Source organism: Ooceraea biroi, chromosome 4 (assembly GCF_003672135.1).
Source record: "Ooceraea biroi isolate clonal line C1 chromosome 4, Obir_v5.4, whole genome shotgun sequence".
In the NCBI taxonomy this organism is placed as follows: Eukaryota; Metazoa; Arthropoda; class Insecta; order Hymenoptera; family Formicidae; genus Ooceraea; species Ooceraea biroi.
In genome coordinates, this window is record NC_039509.1 from 1,286,844 (window position 1) to 1,308,427 (window position 21,584).

At 36.2% G+C, this 21,584-nt stretch overlaps 3 protein-coding genes and 1 non-coding gene across 4 annotated transcripts; 1 reads left to right on the top strand and 3 right to left on the bottom strand.

The window, feature by feature from the left end:
• Positions 1 to 80: 80 nt before the first annotated feature.
• On the bottom strand, positions 81 to 3,428 carry LOC105283646 (PRA1 family protein 3). Its single transcript, XM_011346577.3, has 4 exons — positions 2,868 to 3,428; positions 2,315 to 2,532; positions 2,083 to 2,196; positions 81 to 964 (listed from the first exon to the last, which is right to left on the bottom strand). Exons 1-4 carry the CDS (start codon positions 3,065 to 3,067, stop codon positions 906 to 908), a joined length of 591 nt encoding a protein of 196 aa, XP_011344879.1. The 5' UTR covers positions 3,068 to 3,428; the 3' UTR covers positions 81 to 905.
• Positions 3,429 to 3,933: 505 nt separating this feature from the next.
• Positions 3,934 to 5,851, bottom strand: LOC105283649 (26S proteasome non-ATPase regulatory subunit 6). The gene is made up of 5 exons (XM_011346581.3): positions 5,707 to 5,851; positions 5,096 to 5,447; positions 4,673 to 5,001; positions 4,439 to 4,607; positions 3,934 to 4,344 (listed from the first exon to the last, which is right to left on the bottom strand). Exons 1-5 carry the CDS (start codon positions 5,849 to 5,851, stop codon positions 4,170 to 4,172), a joined length of 1,170 nt encoding a protein of 389 aa, XP_011344883.1. The 3' UTR covers positions 3,934 to 4,169.
• Positions 5,852 to 12,536: 6,685 nt separating this feature from the next.
• Positions 12,537 to 13,605, bottom strand: LOC113561819 (forkhead box protein P2-like). Its single transcript, XM_026969099.1, has 2 exons — positions 13,465 to 13,605; positions 12,537 to 13,358 (listed from the first exon to the last, which is right to left on the bottom strand). Exons 1-2 carry the CDS (start codon positions 13,589 to 13,591, stop codon positions 13,264 to 13,266), a joined length of 222 nt encoding a protein of 73 aa, XP_026824900.1. The 5' UTR covers positions 13,592 to 13,605; the 3' UTR covers positions 12,537 to 13,263.
• A 1,193-nt stretch (positions 13,606 to 14,798) lies between these two features.
• LOC105285574 lies at positions 14,799 to 16,318 on the top strand. Its single transcript, XR_895087.3, has 3 exons — positions 14,799 to 14,924; positions 15,069 to 15,341; positions 16,076 to 16,318. It is a non-coding gene; the product is annotated as an uncharacterized LOC105285574 (transcript).
• Positions 16,319 to 21,584: the final 5,266 nt, after the last annotated feature.

A 21,584-nucleotide genomic window follows, 5' to 3' on the forward strand; every position in this document is an offset into this window, starting at 1 on the left:
ATCCCGTTTCGCTGCGCATTATCTCTCGCTTTCGTAAATCTGATATAATTGTGTCTTCATTAAAAAAAACATGTCATTCAAACTGTCAATAGGGTGCATAGTTTATTGTAATGCTTATATAATGATAACAGGGATATTGAATATTTATAAGTACGTGAATATACATATCCATGCGTTACATAGAGGGTTCTCTAAAATTATAGATGTATCGTTTATTCTATATATGTATATAATCAATATTTTTACAGGATTAGGTGACGCAACGTGTATACATTAAAATACATCAAATTAGTAAAAACGAGGTAACTCAACATTCTTGTAAAAACAACATGCTATGCGTCTTAATTATATATTACTCTTGTCTCCAATATATACATACATATATACAAATCAATTCAAAATATCGTATTTCATATATTATAGATGTAGAGTCAATAATCCTGATTTTAAATATCACATATATATATTCAGCACACTTAGAGCTGTGTATGGCATTCAAAAATATGCACATCCTCGATTAAGACAGCCCTAAAATAATTATCTCGAGGTAAAATAATAAACAATCTTTTGGTTTAAACAACTTTTGGTATAAGTTCGATATTTGGTATTGCTGAATAATCTGTTGGCTTATCAACTTCATCGAACAATATTATGCGGCGATTAGAAATCGCATTAACGCAGGTTTCAATACCAAATCACAGATAAGTATTCAATTTATTCAGTCGGAGAACCTTGCAAACCTCAATGTTTCTCATTTTGTAGTCTGTTAAGAAGAAACACTCTCACCACGATGTACTGCGCGAGAGACTGCGGTCCGATTAGAATAGCGATGCCGACAAACAGTAATCATTATCAACATTAATCTTTGTCAGTTCACTGTGCAACTCGATGCGCAAAGCAGGATATTAGTGAGGCGGTTGCATGAGAGATGTCTGTGCGCGCAAGGTCATACCAGTAACGTCTTCTGTATGGTGGAATGAAAAAAAATAATAAAATATTAGGTATGGCAATACATATAATTCATAATCTGACGGAATTCTACGTGATAAAATTAAATAAACAGTGGTGCTTTGCTAAATAAATACTGTGAGGGACAATGATTAATTGTGCGTGATACATTCGCAAAATTTACTGTTAATCAACAAATGTTGAACTTAAATGAAAAAATTAAATTAAATGTCGAAAAATATTACATATTGTTAGTAACTGCTGAGTTTTGAGCTCTTGTGAAAAATGTTGAATGATGTGACGTTGTGCTCTGGAGACACATGCTAGTATTCTTTTAACAAGTAAGAAAGATAATTCAAGTACTTTTATTATTCATATACACTTCTCGATACATTATATAATAATATTAATCTCCATCAAATAAAATTTTGCAATGAATCAACGCAACAATATTTAATCTCAATATTGTCTACACTAGAGAAAAGTCTTCTTGATGTGTGTGTTTTTAATAATACAACCTATTGTCGAAGACAATGCTTTGAGTATTGCACGTTATACATATATATACACATATAGTGAATAAAAGTTATATCAATTACAGAAAATGCTGTCCAAAAATATTAAATACTGTTGATATTGCTAAATAATGAGTTTCTTACTTTCGTTCACAATGCCAGCAGGTATATATAGAGATTTCATTAAATGTTAACATTATATCTCAAAACTTAACACGTACACGTTAACTATTCTCTCGCGATTGGTTAAGAAAATATAATTTTACAGTTAACTACGTATGATCTTACTTTTGAAATAATTTCTCACAAGCATCGAGATGTGCTTCTCTTGATTGATTATTCTATTGCCTAATAAATCCATAAGGGAAAATGCACGGTAATATTTATGATAAATATATATCTCTAGACTTTCCTCAAGCTTGTCTAAAACATATTTAAAAATAGATATTGTAACTTTTGTACGAGTATATGGATTGTTATGAAAATCTACATGGTATTCTATTGTGTATGCAGCGTTGTAAGATTGTTAGACTGCAAAGCATTTCCACTCGGCTTATATCTTAATGGCTTGAGAAATATTGAGCTAGAGAAATTTATGAAAGGAATTCTTCCTCCATACCGAGATGTCCCAAAAACACGCCCATCGGCGTACGTTTCAGGCCAATACCTTCGATCTTGTTGGCGATCTTATTTTTTATGTTCCTTAATCTCAGCGAGGCGTGTATGAATATCGCTGAAAATTTATAATACACGGGACACAGTAAACAAACTTGTCTTATCAATTTGTTGCTTAAACAGTAATTAGTTATCAGTTCATGATAATGTACAGCAGAGTTAATATCCAGACTTACCACAAAAGGGTAACAAGATACCCAGCAAGAAAACCACGAGAGATCCCAGAGTGTACGTTATGAAGCATCCAGCAAATACTATGAATAATACTCCAACCACTGGATATTGCTTCTTAAAGTTGTGTACCATGCTTCCCTCCATGGACACGTACGCAAACACACCCAAGATCGCCATCATTGCCAACATACCAACTAGCATTTTAACTGGATGAAGCAATCTACACATAGAAACATTTCTACGATAAATATGGTACAAATAAGTTCATGTAAAACAATAATATAATACATTAGATGAAATTCAAGCAAGGATTTTTGACAGACAAAAAAAGACATGACATCAGAGCTCACAAATTATGTCTTGTAAGATTTTGAGGGCCCGTAATGAAATCGCGTATTGCGAGTTTGCTCCAACAAGATTAAGAGCTTTACAATTAACAAATATGGTTTGATAAGTTTGAGAATTATTGCACCAACTGATATAGAAGAAGAATGTTGACGCGATTAATCATTTCCTGCTAGTGATAAGAATAACATATCGAAATGGTCAACTTACCCGACAATAAGGAAGATGACGACAGACATGAACAGGTAGTTGGTCTGGTAGTACAGAAGATTGTTGACCACACGGTTGCCCCATTTCTCCAGGTCCTTGATGTTGGGGATCTGGAAGCGCGCGGATTCCAGCAAGAAGTCGTCCAGGCTGCGCAACGGCGGCAGCTCCAGGTCGTTGCTGACCAGCTTCGTCTTGTCCATCGTGGCCGAAGTGGACGTGACGAGTTATCGCTTAGCTCTCAATCAGATCGATGCGCGATCTCTCGCTCCTGGTAGATCAGCCGGGATCTCCTGCCGTCAGCCGGTATTTTTGGACGATGACGAGTCCGGCGTGAATGTCATGCAAGCGCGAATCGTCGTTGGTCGACGACGATTGACCCGTTTGTCTCGCGTGCCCCCTTAATTGAAGAACTGAAGAGTAGCGAGAAGAAACAGCGATTGCTAAATGCCAATGCCTTGTGTAATGTATGTCCACGTTCGCAACTATTGCGTATTCGCGTGAAACACCGCCGACTCAGGTTGAATCAGATCGAGATACTGTGCTCGTCGAAGAGGTGACAATTCCGGCAGGTGGCAACAACGGGGACAAAGGTAAATGTATCCATCGAACGACGGGTTGCCAAGTTGCCATTCGGTAGGCGTTTATCGCGGTGATATAAGTGTTCTAAGAGAAAATAGTTCCGACTAGCGCTGGCAGGTGACGCGACGGCTCCGTGCGAGATAAAGTCACTAGATTGATAAAGTACCGCAATCCGTGGTAAAATACGTGGAATAAAAATAGCGTTGAAAGTGTATTTAGTGCAAACATGAAACTTATCAACATACTAAGTGCAATTGTACGAAGCAGCGTTGCGTTGTATCTCCATTGAGAAAGATTACATATTGTGATAGATGTGAAGAGAACATAATTGTGATGAAAACACCGTGTAGTTGGAATTAAAATGGCGGACGATTGCGGTACTTTATCTATCTAGTGACTTTAGTGCGAGAGCTGCAGAAAATTAGGTTTCCAAAAAACTTTTAGCCTCCGCTGAATTTGGCCCAAAAGTGAGGTGGTAAAACTCAACGACGGATCAAATGCAATTTTATTTTTCAGTATTATGACTCTGAATGATAATCAGACAAAACTTTTATTCATGTATTACAGTAAGACTAATATATATATTTTTTTACACAATATGAAGCTCTGTGTTATAAAATTTGCAAAATGGGATGTACGAGCACTTTGAAATAGATGGACAGCAGAACTTGAGCAGTCGAGCATATATTATCTGTACTGGGATGAAATCGGATTAATACGCAATTAAATATTAATAACACGCGATAATTTCTGCACTCTGTTGAGTAGAAGATCTCCTTGCTTCACCATCGCTTGATACTGCCAATTCTTGCTGTCCGGCCGGTTTGTTTCGACCACGCCTCCCACTCGATCGACCTTGCAATGTAACCGACCCGCTGCTATAAAGCGCGATAATTCTCTGCAAAAATAATAATTTTCAATGGCAAAGTTTTGCACGGTTATAATATAAAACTAGTTATTTTTTTAAATAATAATAATAATAAATCACTCACTGATCAATGTATTCTACTGTAACGCCAAACGCTTCAGCCATGTATTGAAGGGTCAACGATCGGTAGGATTCCAGTAATTGTGTGTACGCGAGGATCCGCATCTCCCGTACGTAATATCGATAATGCGGAAACACTAAGTAATCTCGGCGCAGCAATCCCTCAACGTGTGCTGAAATGACATTTCGATAATTGCTCGAATAAAGAGTAAAATTCAAGTTTCGTTAGTCAATTTACCAAGATTCTTGAAGAAATCCGCATAATGACAGTTATACAGTGAGAACAGATAATCCTTGACGTCCAGATTACTGTGGAGAACCTCCAAAATCTCAGATCCCTTAATGATTTTGTCCCTCAGTTCATTGCGTGGGAGGCTAATCATGCTCAAGTATACCGTGTACCTCACGAACGTATTATAATCCATGAGCTCGTAACTCGTAAACGTGCTGATCGTGTCCAAGAAGAAGTTTGCGGCTTCTTTGAAATTGCGAACCGCTATGCAGTACGTTCCTTGATAAACTTTTAAACGATTCCGCCTGTCCCAGTCGCCACCTTCTTCTATCAAACTACAGACAAAGCAGACGATGCAACGTTAATCGACGTTAATCGACATAAAATTAAATAGACGACACAAATATTTGTTTTCCTAGTTTTACTTGCCTCTTAGCTTTCTCGATATTTCTCGTGATATGATCATGATCTAGATAGAACAAACCGATTCTGATATTGTGAAACACGATGTCCAGTCTGTGCCCTAGTGATACTGTCTTGTCGTAAGTTTTCCTGAACGACGAAATTGCACCTTCCTTGTCACCTATTCGACACAGATATTCAGATTTCTTCAGGTTCGCCTCTCGAACCTCCATCTCGCCCAAATTTTTCTCAGCGTCCTCGATAGCATCATCGAGTTTCTTTAACTGCTCCGTGTTGTGTGCCTTCATTGTTGACAGAAGCGCTTCATCCACTGACCATTCCAGGTCTTTACACACATCTTCATAAAATGGAGCCATGTCTGTTGGAAGCATCAGTATACTCATTTTAATTACTCCAAATGAGGGAAAATATATTGAAAGTAATTAATTTTTAAATAATGACTATCAGTAATACAGGAGGTTATATTTCATGTAACCTGTCATTGTTGACAGATGACATATCCAACGATGAAGATGTAAAGCAGTAACATTTACGTTTTAAAAAAAGTACATTCTCAAATTGCATTAAATTTTTGGGAAATAATATAATGAATAGTTAAACAAAAAATGCAAGCTCACTGTCGGTTTTGATGGCATCCAAGAGTTTCGCTTTCAGCTGGGGATCATCTTTGTGTTCAGGGAGACTCAAGAGAAATTTAGTCTGCGCCAATTCCAAATTCGGATTCTTCTCCAAGCCCTCCTCTTCCAAATTTTCTAACGGCATCGTGAACTTTTAGTTGATCAGACAAATCTGACGTCTATAATTGTCTATAATGAACCGACACTTTTCCATGCGCCCTTAAACATAGGTTAAGAAACGTCTTGATGCGACGTACTTCGCATCTCTTCGGGATCGTCACATTTCATTCCAGTTTCGAACAAGAGATGGTGCCACCAGAGAGGAACCTGAGAGCGGCCATGCCCCTGTATTTTGTGTAACGCTGTTCGGTCGCTGATTCGAGCGCCATCGCATCCACTTTTTGTGGATGTCGAGAACTACGAAGCCACATCTACTTTCGCGCGGTGTACAAGCAACGGCATAAATGCCTTCCTTCGGTTATGAGTAACGGTCGGTAACGGCAGATGGCACGACTGTGATGTGGACGGAGGCGGCGCGGCGCACACAGGCGAATTCTTACAAATTCAAAACCTAAAATATAAAATTAAGGTGTTTTCGAAATCTAGTTTAATAAATAATGTATTGACTATCAAAGAATCATTTGCAGTTATGAACAAAAATTAACCATTGTTTTTAAAAAATGCCATTTTTAATCTGACGAGTTCGTAATTTTTGCAAAAATTAAAAACTAAGTTATTGTTTGTATTTTAATAACATTAAGAACTTATCGATTAAAATGATAAGAACGTGCTAATAACATAAGCATCGCCAGCGCAAACATAGTATGTATACATACTAATATATTTTTTTGTATATATATACTATATATTGTTAAAGCTAAATAATAAATAATAATAATATAAAATTTATTAAGAATATTTTTCAATATATCTATTTAATATATATAAGATATATATATATATATATATTTAATATATGATATATGGAAAGTTATTCAAGAAATATGTTTGAGACTGTTTCGACGTTATTAAATCTTTGGTGGCCCTGAAAAGGACCGATTTTTAGCCCTGAAAAATAATATATATTACTGCAGATAATGCGAGTTAGTCGCATACAGTGATGACAGCCTCATTGTTTGCGAGTAAAGGTCGTTCTACATTAGACGCAAGCAAGCAATCGCATGAACGTAAGCTGCACTACTTCCGATCGTAAACTGCTCGCAAGCAGCAGTCGCAAAGTTTGGTCAAATTTGACATTTGCGTCTCTGCGATTTGCAATAACCTGAGCGTCGAACTTTGTTATCATGGCAACTATATGATATAATCCCAGCAAACACAAAGTAACAGGTAATATACATGTTAGTTATAATTTCCCACTCAACAATGTAATTGTTACATAACACGTATGTTATGTTGTATTTATATTAATGAGTGGGAAATTATAACTAACATGTATATTACCTGTTACTTTGTGTTTGCTGGGATAAGACTCGTGCGACTTGCGATTAACGTGCATGTGGTCAATCGCTTGCGACTAATGTAGAACAACCTTTACGCAGCCTCGAAAAGAAGAAATAAGCAGGGAGAGTTCCGTCTTCTCTCGATGAAGACGTTTTGTTTATAACATCACTGGACTCGTGTATCGTTTATATACCCAACCGGGTGTGTCGATGCGAACCAATGAAATGCATATAACAAATTCTTCAATTCCTATTGGTGATTAATTAGCGAGTCCAATGTTACGATTTCACGGAAAAACAATGCACAATATGAAAATGAGCCGCAGCGCTTCCCGCAAATCGTATAAATACAACTCGCGGGAGGCGATGCATTTTATCTAGTGACTTATTGCAGGTGCGCGTTAAGTCATGTTTAAAAATTTGTGCCCCGAGGTGAGAGGTCGCATAGTGGGACAGTGGCAAGCTGGAAGATCAGTAGCAGATATTGCTGCTGATATTCCATGCTCCACAAAGACAGTACGCACGTGGATACAGCGGTATGCTGAAGGCGGTGATCATGCATTGCATGATCATCGCAAGCATAATCGCCGACCACGACGGACGACACGGGACGAAGACGAAAATCTCGTCGCTTCAATGCAACAACGGCCTTTTGGCACAGTTGCGGAAGCCATCCAGACTGCGGACGTCGACATATCGGACAGGACTGCAAGACGACGACTAAACGAAGCCAGACTTCACTGCTATCGTCCAGCTCACAAAATTCCGTTGACTCCTGAACATCGGGAGCAACGTGTCGCGTTTGCTTTGGACAGCTTGGCGACAAGCCGTGAGAAATGGGAGGCCACGATCTGGACCGATGTAAAGGTCTTTGTATCGTGTACCGACCGTCAACCTCACGTATGGCGATTACGTGATCAACAGTTGAATCCTAATCATGTTGTGCCTATCCACAGAAGTGGAAGGATTTCCTGTGCAATGTGGGGCTGGATTTCTGGCACTACAATCGGAGAGCTGGTGGACATTCCCACACGCATGAATTCTGCGCAGTACATTCGCATACTGGAAGAAGTATTTCTTCCGTCAGTACGTGAAATCTACCCCGCAGAGGACATGCCAGTTATTCGATTAGTGCAGGATAATTCTAGTGTCCATTCATCACGAGAAACACAAGCATGGTTTCGGAATCATCCGGAGATTCATTTGATCCAATGGCCTGCTCGTTCGCCAGATTTAAATTTGATCGAAAATGTTTGGGCACAAATGGTTCAACGATGGGAACCAAGAAGGGAGAGGACGACAGCAGCGTTAGCCGCCCATGCGAGAGAAGTCTGGGAAGAATTTCGGTTTCAAGTGAAACTTTCAACCCGACTTCCTCGCAAATTTGATTGATTCGATTCCTAATCAACTCAATCAAGTTATCGATCGTGACGGATACTGGACTGATTACTGACGGACTATTCACTATCGACCTCTTTACCGGAAAAAATCGGTCCTTTTCAGGGCCACCAAAGATTTAATAACGTCGAAACAGTCTCAAACATATTTCTTGAATAACTTTCCATATATCATATATTAAATATATATATATATATATATCTTATATATATTAAATAGATATATTGAAAAATATTCTTAATAAATTTTATATTATTATTATTTATTATTTAGCTTTAACAATATATAGTATATATATACAAAAAAATATATTAGTATGTATACATACTATGTTTGCGCTGGCGATGCTTATGTTATTAGCACGTTCTTATCATTTTAATCGATAAGTTCTTAATGTTATTAAAATACAAACAATAACTTAGTTTTTAATTTTTGCAAAAATTACGAACTCGTCAGATTAAAAATGGCATTTTTTAAAAACAATGGTTAATTTTTGTTCATAACTGCAAATGATTCTTTGATAGTCAATACATTATTTATTAAACTAGATTTCGAAAACACCTTAATTTTATATTTTAGGTTTTGAATTTGTAAGAATTCGCCTGTGTGCGCCGCGCCGCCTCCGTCCACATCACAGTCGTGCCATCTGCCGTTACCGACCGTTACTCATAACCGAAGGAAGGCATTTATGCCGTTGCTTGTACATCCACTTTACTGTCGATAAGTAGTTACTCGAATCGGTGCGAATGTGCCAACACATTAAGGGGAAGCTGGAGTTGCTAGTGAACTATTTTTTCACTATAGCGATGGTAATTGCAGTTTCGAAAATTCTCTTTATTGCTTGTGCAGAATAAAAAATCCTTTTCCACAAATGAAGTATAGATAGAAAGAAAGCCCACTCTACAGGACTTTATATTCAAAATGGAAAAAAGTTAAAAACTTGCATTTGTCTTTTCTAACTTTTTTCCATTTTTAATATAAAGTCCTGTAGAGCGGGCTTTCTTTCTATCTATACTTCATTTGTGGAAAAGGATTTTTTATTCTGCACAAGCAATAAAGAGAATTTTCGAAACTGCAATTACCATCGCTATAGTGAAAAAATAGTTCACTAGCAACTCCAGGATCACCTTAACAAACTGCTGAAAAGCGACGAAAATGACATATGTTAATAACAATACGCGCATAGAGAAGTGTTCACATCTATTAAGATATGTGCATTCGTATAAAAATTACAAAAATACGCAAAAATACACAATTCTAAGAAGAATTTATATAAAATATTATTAGGGTAAGAGGTACAGTTATTGATAGGGATATAGTTATTGATAGGGATACAGTTATTGACACATTAACTCTTTTAACTTAAATTTCTCGTCACATGCACGACGCTCGTACGCAAAGTTTATATGCTCGTACAAAGTACCTTTTCGTCAACAGATTTACGGAGTTATCTTAGATTTCTGTCATTGCGTTTCGAAGCGGCCAGCAAAAACATGCACTGATCTATTCGGAGCATCGCCAGGAGTGGGTCAGTGATTGTCTTTGCTACCGCTTCGAAACGCAATGACAGAAATCTAAGACAACGCAGTAAATTTATTGGTGAAGGAGTACTTTGTACGAGCATATGAACGTTTCACACAAGAGCCATGCATGTGTCGAGAAATTTCAATTAAACACATTAATGTGTCAATAACTATATCCGTGTCAATGATTGTATCGCTTACCCTATGTTCATTTGGTTTCAATAAAGCGCAATATCTGACAATTTGTGTTCCTCTGTCTTATTACTTATTTCTTACTAGCTCTTTTTGTTGCTATACTGTTATTGTTTTTATACGAATGTGTTTTAATGTTATATGTCGTTCCTCAAACGTTTGTTTGAAATGTCATTTCACATATGGAGTGTATCAAAACTGACGGACGAAATACACTCCTTTATAGAAATTTATTATTGATGCGTGTCATTGCCACTCACAACAAATCCTCTTAAAACTCATTAAAATAGTTAGTTGCTCGCATGTATTTGGTACCAAAATAATCTAGAGGCAACGTACTATCGAAATATATCAATATCCGAATTTGTTGCTAACTCTAACATGTGGAAAAACATTAGTTTATCACGGACGCTCGAGCCGCGCTGCAAGTTTCTTCAACCGACGTTTACAGAATTAGTTGCTCGCACTCTTTTGGTCTCAAATTGTTCCTTGCATCACAGGCTATCGAAATATATCAATACCTGAATTTGTTGCTACCTCCAAAGTGAAAAAATACTCGCCTAAGTGGTCGCGGACTTTAACTGTAGCGCCTGGCCATCCGCCACAGTTAAAGTCAAGACGAATTGTTTAAAGAATTAGTTGCTCGCAAGATTTTGGTCTCAAATTGTTCCTTGCATCACGGGCTATCGAAAAATACCAAAAACTGAATTTGTTGCTAACTCCAAAGTCACAAAATAACCAGGTACGTGATTGCGCGACCATATACGACAGGTAAAGGCAGTTATTGACAGAGTGTTTAAACAATTTGTTACTAATTCGATACGAGGTATAAAATATTTCTTACTATCAGTAATATATATTTTTATATATTACTGACTACACATGCGGTATTAGAGAGATGTAAAGGGAAAAGGTAGGCGGTCCTTAAAGATCGCGTGATCGAAGCGTGCTCGATAGCGGCGAGCAATTAGAAGCGTCGCGGCAAGAATCAAAGGCTGGCGGTAATACCTAAAGTGACATGTTTCGCTGCGGGAAAATTTGGAGCGACCGCTCGCGCTTGCCGCAGTGAAAAATATATTACTTTAGATATTACCGCCAGCCTTTGATTCTTGCCGCGACGCTTCTAATTGCTCGCCGCTATCGAGCACGCTTCGATCACGCGATCTTTAAGGACCGCCTACCTTTTCCCTTTACATCTCTCTAATACCGCATGTGTAGTCAGTAATATATAAAAATATATATTACTGATAGTAAGAAATATTTTATACCTCGTATCGAATTAGTAACAAATTGTTTAAACACTCTGTCAATAACTGCCTTTACCTGTCGTATATGGTCGCGCAATCACGTACCTGGTTATTTTGTGACTTTGGAGTTAGCAACAAATTCAGTTTTTGGTATTTTTCGATAGCCCGTGATGCAAGGAACAATTTGAGACCAAAAGAGTGCGAGCAACTAATTCTGTAAACGTCGGTTGAAGAAACTTGCAGCGCGGCTCGAGCGTCCGTGATAAACTAATGTTTTTCCACATGTTAGAGTTAGCAACAAATTCGGATATTGATATATTTCGATAGTACGTTGCCTCTAGATTATTTTGGTACCAAATACATGCGAGCAACTAACTATTTTAATGAGTTTTAAGAGGATTTGTTGTGAGTGGCAATGACACGCATCAATAATAAATTTCTATAAAGGAGTGTATTTCGTCCGTCAGTTTTGATACACTCCATATGTGAAATGACATTTCAAACAAACGTTTGAGGAACGACATATAACATTAAAACACATTCGTATAAAAACAATAACAGTATAGCAACAAAAAGAGCTAGTAAGAAATAAGTAATAAGACAGAGGAACACAAATTGTCAGATATTGCGCTTTATTGAAACCAAATGAACATAGGGTAAGCGATACAATCATTGACACGGATATAGTTATTGACACATTAATGTGTTTAATTGAAATTTCTCGACACATGCATGGCTCTTGTGTGAAACGTTCATATGCTCGTACAAAGTACTCCTTCACCAATAAATTTACTGCGTTGTCTTAGATTTCTGTCATTGCGTTTCGAAGCGGTAGCAAAGACAATCACTGACCCACTCCTGGCGATGCTCCGAATAGATCAGTGCATGTTTTTGCTGGCCGCTTCGAAACGCAATGACAGAAATCTAAGATAACTCCGTAAATCTGTTGACGAAAAGGTACTTTGTACGAGCATATAAACTTTGCGTACGAGCGTCGTGCATGTGACGAGAAATTTAAGTTAAAAGAGTTAATGTGTCAATAACTGTATCCCTATCAATAACTATATCCCTATCAATAACTGTACCTCTTACCCTAATAATATTTTATATAAATTCTTCTTAGAATTGTGTATTTTTGCGTATTTTTGTAATTTTTATACGAATGCACATATCTTAATAGATGTGAACACTTCTCTATGCGCGTATTGTTATTAACATATGTCATTTTCGTCGCTTTTCAGCAGTTTGTTAATGTGTTGGCACATTCGCACCAATTCGAGTAACTACTTATCGACAGTAAAGTGGATGTACACCGCGCGAAAGTGGATGTGGCTTCGTAGTTCTCGACATCCACAAAAAGTGGATGCGATGGCGCTCGAATCAGCGACCGAACAGCGTTACACAAAATACAGGGGCATGGCCGCTCTCAGGTTCCTCTCTGGTGCCACGATGCCTAAAACGGAAACTAAATACTAACTAATGGCGAATTCGATTGGATGCACTAGTGCGCACTGAGTGCACACCAAGGCTTGTGTACGGTCAATTTTTATATTTATATTCTTATGTTTCTTCTTATAAAAAGTGATTGTAACCAAGCCTTAGTATGCACTCAGTGCGCACTAGTGCATCCAATCGAATTCGCCATAAATACTTTTATAAAGTAACTTAGAACCTGAAAAAAGGACTTGTTAAACAATCAATACACATTTGATAAAGTATTTTATTTTATTTATTTATTTAAAGAAAACAGTATTTATTTACTCCTTGTCCGCGGTAGTTCGCCCGCCTGGCGTACCACCGGCCACGCGACCGCCCAGCTCCTCTTCTAAAATCTGCAAAATAAATAAAAAAAAAGAATAAGTAAACATATGAAAATGAACCTTCATAAATAAAGCTAAAAAAATTAATGAATGAAATAATATGAAAGTAAATACTTACTTCTTCGCTGCGGCTGCGGCTGCGGCTGCTGCTGTTGTAATTGCTGCTGCCGCAGCAGCAGTTGCTGCTTCAGCTGCTGGACTTGCTGCTCCAGCTGATGCAATCGCTGCTGTTTTGACAATTCCATTCGGTCCTCGATCGTTATCTTCTTATGGAAAATAAATTTTAAAAAATGAATAAGTAAACATATGAAAATGAAGCGACCTTCATAAATAAAGCTAAAAAAATTAATGAATAATTAAAATAATATGAAAGTAAATACTTACTATTTTTCGCTGCGGCTGCAGCTGCTCCTGCTGCTGCGGCTGCTCCTGCTCCTGCTGCTGCGGCTGCGGCTCCTGCTGTTGCGCTGCGGCTCCTGTTGCTGCGGTTGCTGCGTCCGCTGATGCTGTTCCGGGCCCGGCGCATCGGCTCTCCCCGCCTCGCGCGATAATTCGTTATCTTGCTCTGAAAAATAAATTATATTTATATTATTATATATGTATTTATTAGGCCTGGTAATATTGATAACTTCAAAGACTTCGAAGGAACGAAGGAATCTTCGAAGGTACGAAATTTCGAAGGATCGAAGCTTCGAAAGACTTCGAAGAAACGAAGGAGTCTTCGAAGGTACACACGAATTCCTTTTCGACAGAGTGTCTTGTTTGTACTAGACCTGTTAATTTTGAAGGTCGATAACTTAAAATTATGTGGTAATCGACTACATATGCAACCAATTTCGTTACAACACGTACGTGTGTTTCGAAGCTTCGAAAATTAACAGTATTTATAAAATAGTAACATATAATAAATTATTAATATTTGATATATAATACTTTACTTACGTGACATGCTGATGACGAGCTTTGACACCTCGACAGTCAATAACATATTGCTCTTGTTTCCTCTTTTTCTGGCGAGGTACGACCGGCGAGCGATGCTAAATTCCAAACATGCGGTACCATGGTAGGGATACATAGATAGAAAAGGACAGACAGTATGATTGTCTCCTTTTACCGAAGTTGCCGAGCGCACACGGACACGACATACTTAATTTTGCCGTCGCGAGCCGTCGCGAAACCATCCCTATTCCATCCTCCCCACATGCTGCCGCGCGGGCTTCGAAACTGACACCACTGCTGCAAACTGGGCATCTCTGGATCAAAGTGGAGTCGAGTCATAGCACAGCTGTATGAATGAAATGTATGTTGAATACATATAATACGCATTTTTAAATACGTTTTACGTGTGTGTGTGTGCGTGCGTGCGTGCGTGCGTGCGTGCGTGCGTGCGTGCGTTGTACGTATGCACGCGCGCGCATTTGATTAAATATTTTAATAAATCTGTTTTCGCTAATTTGGATTAATTGCGACAGTCACTGATGAACAATATGATAGGAATGAGAATGAATGCGTTTAACGACACTGGTCTCGGCGAACCCGAACAAGATGCGAACACGGCACTTATGGAACTCAATAAAGGTACGTTTACACTGTTAATTTTTAATTTCTTAACATATAAAAATATGTGTTATTTCATAAAATAAAATTCAAATGTAATATAATAATATGGAATGTAATAATATAGAAAGAAAATAGTAATGTATGTGTATATGATTTTTGCAGGTTTACATTTTGCCAAAACTGGAGAACAGTGCGAAACTATAGTACGTTTTCCTCGATTATTCGAAAAAAATCCCTTTCTTTATATTGATAAATTCGTCTCCGTTGAAATTGGCTGAGGTATTTCGCACAGGAAGTAATTTTTTACGAGTTTGGGTTCTAGGAGTATGTTAGCAGAGCGAGAAACATCTGGACAAAATCCTGAATGTGGACGAATTTATAAGGCGCATTTATAGCGTTATACATTCAAATGATCCAGTTGCGAGAGCTCTTTGCGTACGTTAGGCAGCGTAGCTGGTATCATCCCTGAACGGCAACAAATAACCCATACAGCACCGAAAGATTGCAGAAACGTTGCAGAAATCTTACATTGAAAGATTGCAATATTGCATGGAAGTTGCGAAATGTCTGTGCAATGTTGCTGCAACATTGCAGTAACGTTGAAATGTCCGCCCTAGGAAACATTGCAACAACATTGAAATGTGTGCTCCCAGAAACATTGCAAAAAATATAATAGTATAGTAAAAGAGAGTAATTTATATTGGTCCAATATTATAAAGTAATCTATTTTTTAGCTAATACTTAATTATGATTAAATGGGCAAATTTAATGACTTTAGATGCTTGCGGCGTGCGTGGACGTTGTCCATGGGAACCTCTGCCGCAAGTGTAAAAAGTCTCAGAAAAATTATTATCATGCCAAGGCACGTACTTATATAACTGTGAAGCTAAATCTTAACGTCGAGTAAGAACTCGACATATGCACCACCTAGTGGTGCGAAGCGAAAACGCATACAACTTTGCAGGATCATTTCGGTGCAATATTGCAATTGTATATCTCTGTTATATCTCTGCAAAATTACATTGCAACTTGTAATGTTGCAACATTCCTGCAATAAAACTGGAAGCTTATGTGCTGTATGGAAATGTATTGAATTATGTAGTAAATGTTGTAATAAATGTTATACAGAGTTTTGCAACTTTCTAAAATTGAAATTGTTAATTTTACAGGTACATTACAGTATAAGAAGATCCTTGGACTCTCATGATTCAGTCGAAGTAGAAGCTGCGATATACGCTGCACAAACGTTTGCTGCACAGTCCAAGTTATTTGCTGTGTGTAGCAAGATATCCGACATGATCAGAGGTCAAGCTAAACCCGCTTCGATGAAATTGCAACTCATACCTATCTTGCAATACATGCATCACGACACTTTCACAGCATCAATAGTATGTAATGTTTTTCATGCATTAGTTTCATATTATAACATTATTTTTTGTATTGCCTAGAGTTCTCTGCTATTGAAAATACCGTAAACACAGAAATGAAAAAGTTCTAGCCTTTAGAAATTTTTTCTTTTTCCGAGCAGTTCTGAGATGTTTATAACATTATTTTTTATATTGCCTAGAGTTCTCTGCTATTGAAAATACCGTAAACTCAGAAATGAAAAAATTTCTAGCCGTTAGAAATTGTTTCTTTTTCCGAGCAGTTCTGAGTTGGTGATATCATTATCTATATATATATATAAGCCAAATACCACTCACTCACTCACTCACTCATCAACGTGCAGCCCGAACCACTGCACCTATCGACTTGAAATTTTAAGGGTATATTCCTACTATCACGTAGGTGCTCACTAAGGGAGGGTTTTCCGAAATTCTACCCCTAACGGGTAAGAAGGTGTAAAATGTGTTTTTATTTAATTCTACACATAAATATCGCGGGCGAAGCCGGGACGGGGGATGCTAGTATTTTATATTGCCTAGAGTTCTCTGCTATTGAAAATACCGTAAACTCAGAAATGAAAAAGTTCTAGCCCTTAGAAATTTTTTCTTTTTCCGAGCAGTTCTGAGATGTTTATAACATTATTTTTTATATTGCCTAGAGTTCTCTGCTATTGAAAATACCGTAAACTCAGAAATGAAAAAGTTCTAGCTGTTAGAAATTTTTTCTTTTTCCGAGCAGTTCTGAGTTGGTGATATCATTATTTTTTATATTGCCTAGAGTTCTCTGCTATTGAAAATACCGTAAATTCAGAAATGAAAAAGTTCACGAGTTTAAAATTTTTTCTTCTCAGTGGAGTTCTGAGTTGATGATATCATTATTTTTTACATTGCCTAGAGTTCTCTGTTATTGAAAAACCGTAAACTCGGAAATGAAAAAGTTCTAGCCCGTAGAAATTTTTTCTTTATCCGGGTAGTTCTGAGCTGTTGATATCATTAATTTTTATTCTAAATAAATCGTTAGATTCGCCAGGAACAGTACTAAATAAAAATCTCTTGTCAATCGACACAACCCATGCAGAAAAATTAATAGGGTCATAAAAAGTCCCGATTAATTTTCCTCAATATTAATACTGCCCTATAATGGTTTTTAACAAATATTTTTTTGGGACCTTATAAGGGACAAATATTTTTTCGGAACTTTATAAGGAAATAATAAAAAATATTGTTTTAATCATCTGTCCTTATAGTCATTATAATATCTAATCGGGCCACGATGTGGCAATGATAGGGCATCCCTTTTTAGGACATCCCTATTTATTCCTTATAGGGGCCTTCACTATCTTATTAGGCCCTAACAATTTTCTGCACGGAAACCCATGTAGGGTTTGCCGAGATAGACAACGTGGCCATTGTTTAGTGCAATATCGCATATCCGAAGTTCAGGTGACTAAATTCAGCCAATATTCGGCGAAATATCTTGTCACCAACATTGGTAATTCCACTCAAAGCCGATATTTGGGCCAACATAGATGAACCTATGCGTGTTAACTTCTTGAAGTTCTTTTTTATCGAAGAGTTGAGGCCGCCTTTACGCGATGCTGATTAATTCTCTCGCTTGGCTCGAACTTCGTGTGGCTTGAACTTCGTGTTGCGAATGTCAGAATGTCATAGTGGCTGTCAGTGCGGTTATATTAATAAATTTGTGTTATTTATTTCATCGTGAAAAATAAAATAAAATAGCGCGCGTATAGCGCTATAATATATAATATATATAATATATAACATATTAAATAATTAAATAAAATGCCGTTGTGTACGATTGTATCAAAATGTGTTAAACAATTGGAAAGTACCCACACTGGTGTCCAACATAGGCCTGAAAATAACAAAATAGACTTAATGATGATTTTCGATATAAGTTGATAATTTAAAGAGCCCAAAAACATTTCGAGATGACTATTTATTAGTTTTATAAGTCGAAAATTAATATTATATTATTGAAAAAAATATCAAATATATTATATTATAAAACTAATAAATAGTCATCTCGAAATGTTTTTGGGCTCTTTAAATTATCAACTTATATCGAAAATCATCATTAAGTCTATTTTGTTATTTTCAGGCCTATGTTGGACACCAGTGTGGGTACTTTCCAATTGTTTAACACATTTTGATACAATCGTACACAACGGCATTTTATTGACTACATATCTAAAACATCTTTCAAGATAACATGTAGCCATTAAAATGCCGTTGTGTACATTTGTGTTAAGATATGTTAAACAATTGGAAAGTATCCACACTGGTGTTCGACATAGGTCTGAAAATAACAATCAAATGCATTAATCCAAATGCATTCAACATTTGGGCTTAGATTCAGATATATCATTGGGCCTAGCAACCCATACAGAACAAAATATTCGGAGAATATTCTAACATGATTTCCATATATTCTGAGAATATTCGAAAAGAATATTCATAAACAGTTCCACGAATGTTCTAAATGTTATTGGTATGTTATTTGGTAAGTACTCAGAATATTCTAATGATATTTCAATGAATATTCTTATAATATTTTAGCACTGAATTCTTACAAAATTTCAACAAACCAGATGGCGCTCGCGGCGCAGTTTCTCGCGAGCAAGAGTTGCCTAACAAGGTATTTATTAAGTCGCGATACACTGGGAATATCTGATAATCTGATGGTCGGAATAAGATGCAGTAATCTCTCGCTCTAGGAACCAATTCATCCACTACGCGCCAACAAATTCGTTGGACTGAAAACATATAAACATTTGATTTGCAGGAAATTTCAATTAAGTAGAAAATCAAACACCTTACGCGTGTAATATAATTAAACACCAACCACAAACCCAACACTTATAAATGTTTGAAATGTCAAACATTAATAAACATCTTGAAAACGGCGACAACGAAAGTGTTTGAAATTTCAAACACTTATTATTTAGAAATATATATAGAAACAGTCCATAAACATACGCAAAATGTTCATACAATATGCTACAGAATATTTATAGAACATTTAGAGAATGTGAGTTTTTGTCTACTTCAAATGTTCCATGGAAGGTTCACAGAAACTCTGAAGCATTATATGAGAATATTCTAAACATTCTCCGATATTATTCTATGAATGATCATAGAACGATCTTGTGCTGTATGGGAAAGAAGCCAATCATTGGATCTAGCAAAGAAGCCAATCATTGGGCCTAGCAAAGAAGCCAATCATTGGGCTTATATCGGTTGCCAACTTCGCGACAGAATAATGCTCCGAAGTTCGGCCATTTTTTGGCCGAACATCTTTACTGATATCGGAATACTGATGTACGAGATTGGCCCGATGTTTGGCCAAGTTGATCAACCCTACATGGGAACTAGCCAGTTCTTTATTAGATACACGATGTTTCGACCTTAGTTCAGGTCTTTATCAAGCGTAATATGCAGTTATTTAATTTTCAGGAACTAACTGCATGTTTCTTACGCTTAAGATGAAATAGGTGTATATTTGAGCTTTGGAGAGAGAAAAGAGACAAGGAATAAGATGTAGAAAGTGCAATTAGAACGAACAAATTTACAGTTAATAAAGAGGGTAGTGATACTAGCAGTAGTCACGGTAATGTTTAGTGACAAAGCTTTCGTAATAAGCATATAGAGAGCTGTATTTATCCCGATGCGATGTATTTGCAATAAACAAAATTGTTTCATATTTTATATTGTTTTATTTCCCCATCTATACTTTGTGTTGTTAAAGAATCGTTGAAATGAAATTGATCTTGCGAAATTTATTTATTATATTTATTTAAAATAGTAGATTGCCAAAATCTGTTTACTAATACTTCAATTTTACTTTTATTATTACTAAGAGTTTCTTTTTTAGTATTAATTTCTATTAAATTTTTTCGAAGAATATGAGTTTAAAAATTTCAGCATTACGTTTTTTACAATTTTGTATGTTTGTAACAAATAGTTTTAATATTATATATACATCAATAATTATATTAATTAAAAATGTTTCTATTTATTTATAATACTGCCTTTCGTAATTTGAATGCTCTCCTTTTCCGCATTAATACGTGTGAATCTTCTCTTATAATTCATCGCTTTGCGATCGCTTCTTTTCGTTTTCCTTCTTCTTTTCTCGGTAATGGTAAGTTAATTGTAATTTAATGGTAAATAATTATATGGGAATAATTATAGCGATGAAGGAACAACAGCGAAAGTTAGCTCATGAAAAAAATGCATGGACTTTCGACTTTTCGCGATTCGATGGTTCGTTATCTTGTTATCAATTTTTCTCTTCGTGTTCACGATGGCGCAACGGGAGAGCGTTCCTACGATGAAAAATCAAATTTCACACGAATTTTTCAATAATTTATATAACTTTTTTTGTTTTCTTATTTAAACATTCCGCCATAATAATCATATTTTAATATTCGCGAATCTCGCAATTTATTAATAATAATAAAAGAAATCGCATAAAATCGAAAATTAAATTTCTCACACACGATACTTTAAAGTTGATTAACTTCCGCAATTTCGGCCATAAAAATTCATCAATGCCGACGCGCTTCCGGTTGACCGTTTCTTTCACTAACACGCGATCGTCATGATTACGCCGGCCTTGTACGCAAAGTAATTGTTCTTCAGTAATTGTTCTTTATTATATTCCCTTAAAACATGACTCACATTGTATATCTCGCAGATTAGTCTTCACCCATACAGCACGCAAAGATTGCATATATATTGCAGGAATCTTCCACCGCAACGTAGCAACATTGCAAATTCACTGCGAAATGTTTCTGCAGCATTGCTATGGGGTTGCAGGAATGTGAAAATGTCCGCTTTTCGGAACATTGCAACGAAACGTCATAATAATATTGCAATGTAATGAATTTGCAATAATTATAATTATTCATTATTATATACTTTAAATATTTTTATTTATATAACTTCAATATTTTTATTTATTACCATAAATAGACAATTATATGTAATATAACAATAGTAATAAAAAATGAAATAAACATTTTCTCTATTTTTGTTATAAAAAAGTAACTGTTCTTTATAAAAAAAACTTAAAAATCCTCTTCTTGAGATATTATTTTTCCTTTAATTATGTTAAAATATTTTTCCTTTAATTAAATAATTGAATTTTCTTCGTTTTTGTTTGTATGTTGCCTGTAAAAATAAAATAGGAATTAAAATTCATATATTAGCATAAAATTACATAAAAATATACATACTGCAAGTATGTATAGAATTATATGTAAAATGA

Excerpts from the sequence above, each read along its gene's own strand:
- LOC105283646 (XM_011346577.3), bottom strand. The coding sequence starts at position 3,067 with ATGGACAAGACGAAGCTGGTCAGCAACGACCTGGAGCTGCCGCCGTTG. Across the intron at positions 2,533-2,867 it reads GTCATCTTCCTTATTGTCGG|ATTGCTTCATCCAGTTAAAA; the intron begins GTAAGTTGACCA and ends TTCTATGTGTAG. Across the intron at positions 2,197-2,314 it reads TATCTTGTTACCCTTTTGTG|CGATATTCATACACGCCTCG; the intron begins GTAAGTCTGGAT and ends ATAAATTTTCAG.
- LOC105283649 (XM_011346581.3), bottom strand. The coding sequence starts at position 5,851 with ATGCCGTTAGAAAATTTGGAAGAGGAGGGCTTGGAGAAGAATCCGAAT. Across the intron at positions 5,002-5,095 it reads AATATCGAGAAAGCTAAGAG|TTTGATAGAAGAAGGTGGCG; the intron begins GCAAGTAAAACT and ends CTTTGTCTGTAG. Across the intron at positions 4,345-4,438 it reads ACAGTAGAATACATTGATCA|AGAATTATCGCGCTTTATAG; the intron begins GTGAGTGATTTA and ends TTATTTTTGCAG.
- LOC113561819 (XM_026969099.1), bottom strand. The coding sequence starts at position 13,591 with ATGGAATTGTCAAAACAGCAGCGATTGCATCAGCTGGAGCAGCAAGTC. Across the intron at positions 13,359-13,464 it reads GCCGCAGCCGCAGCGAAGAA|ATTTTAGAAGAGGAGCTGGG; the intron begins GTAAGTATTTAC and ends TTTATTTTGCAG.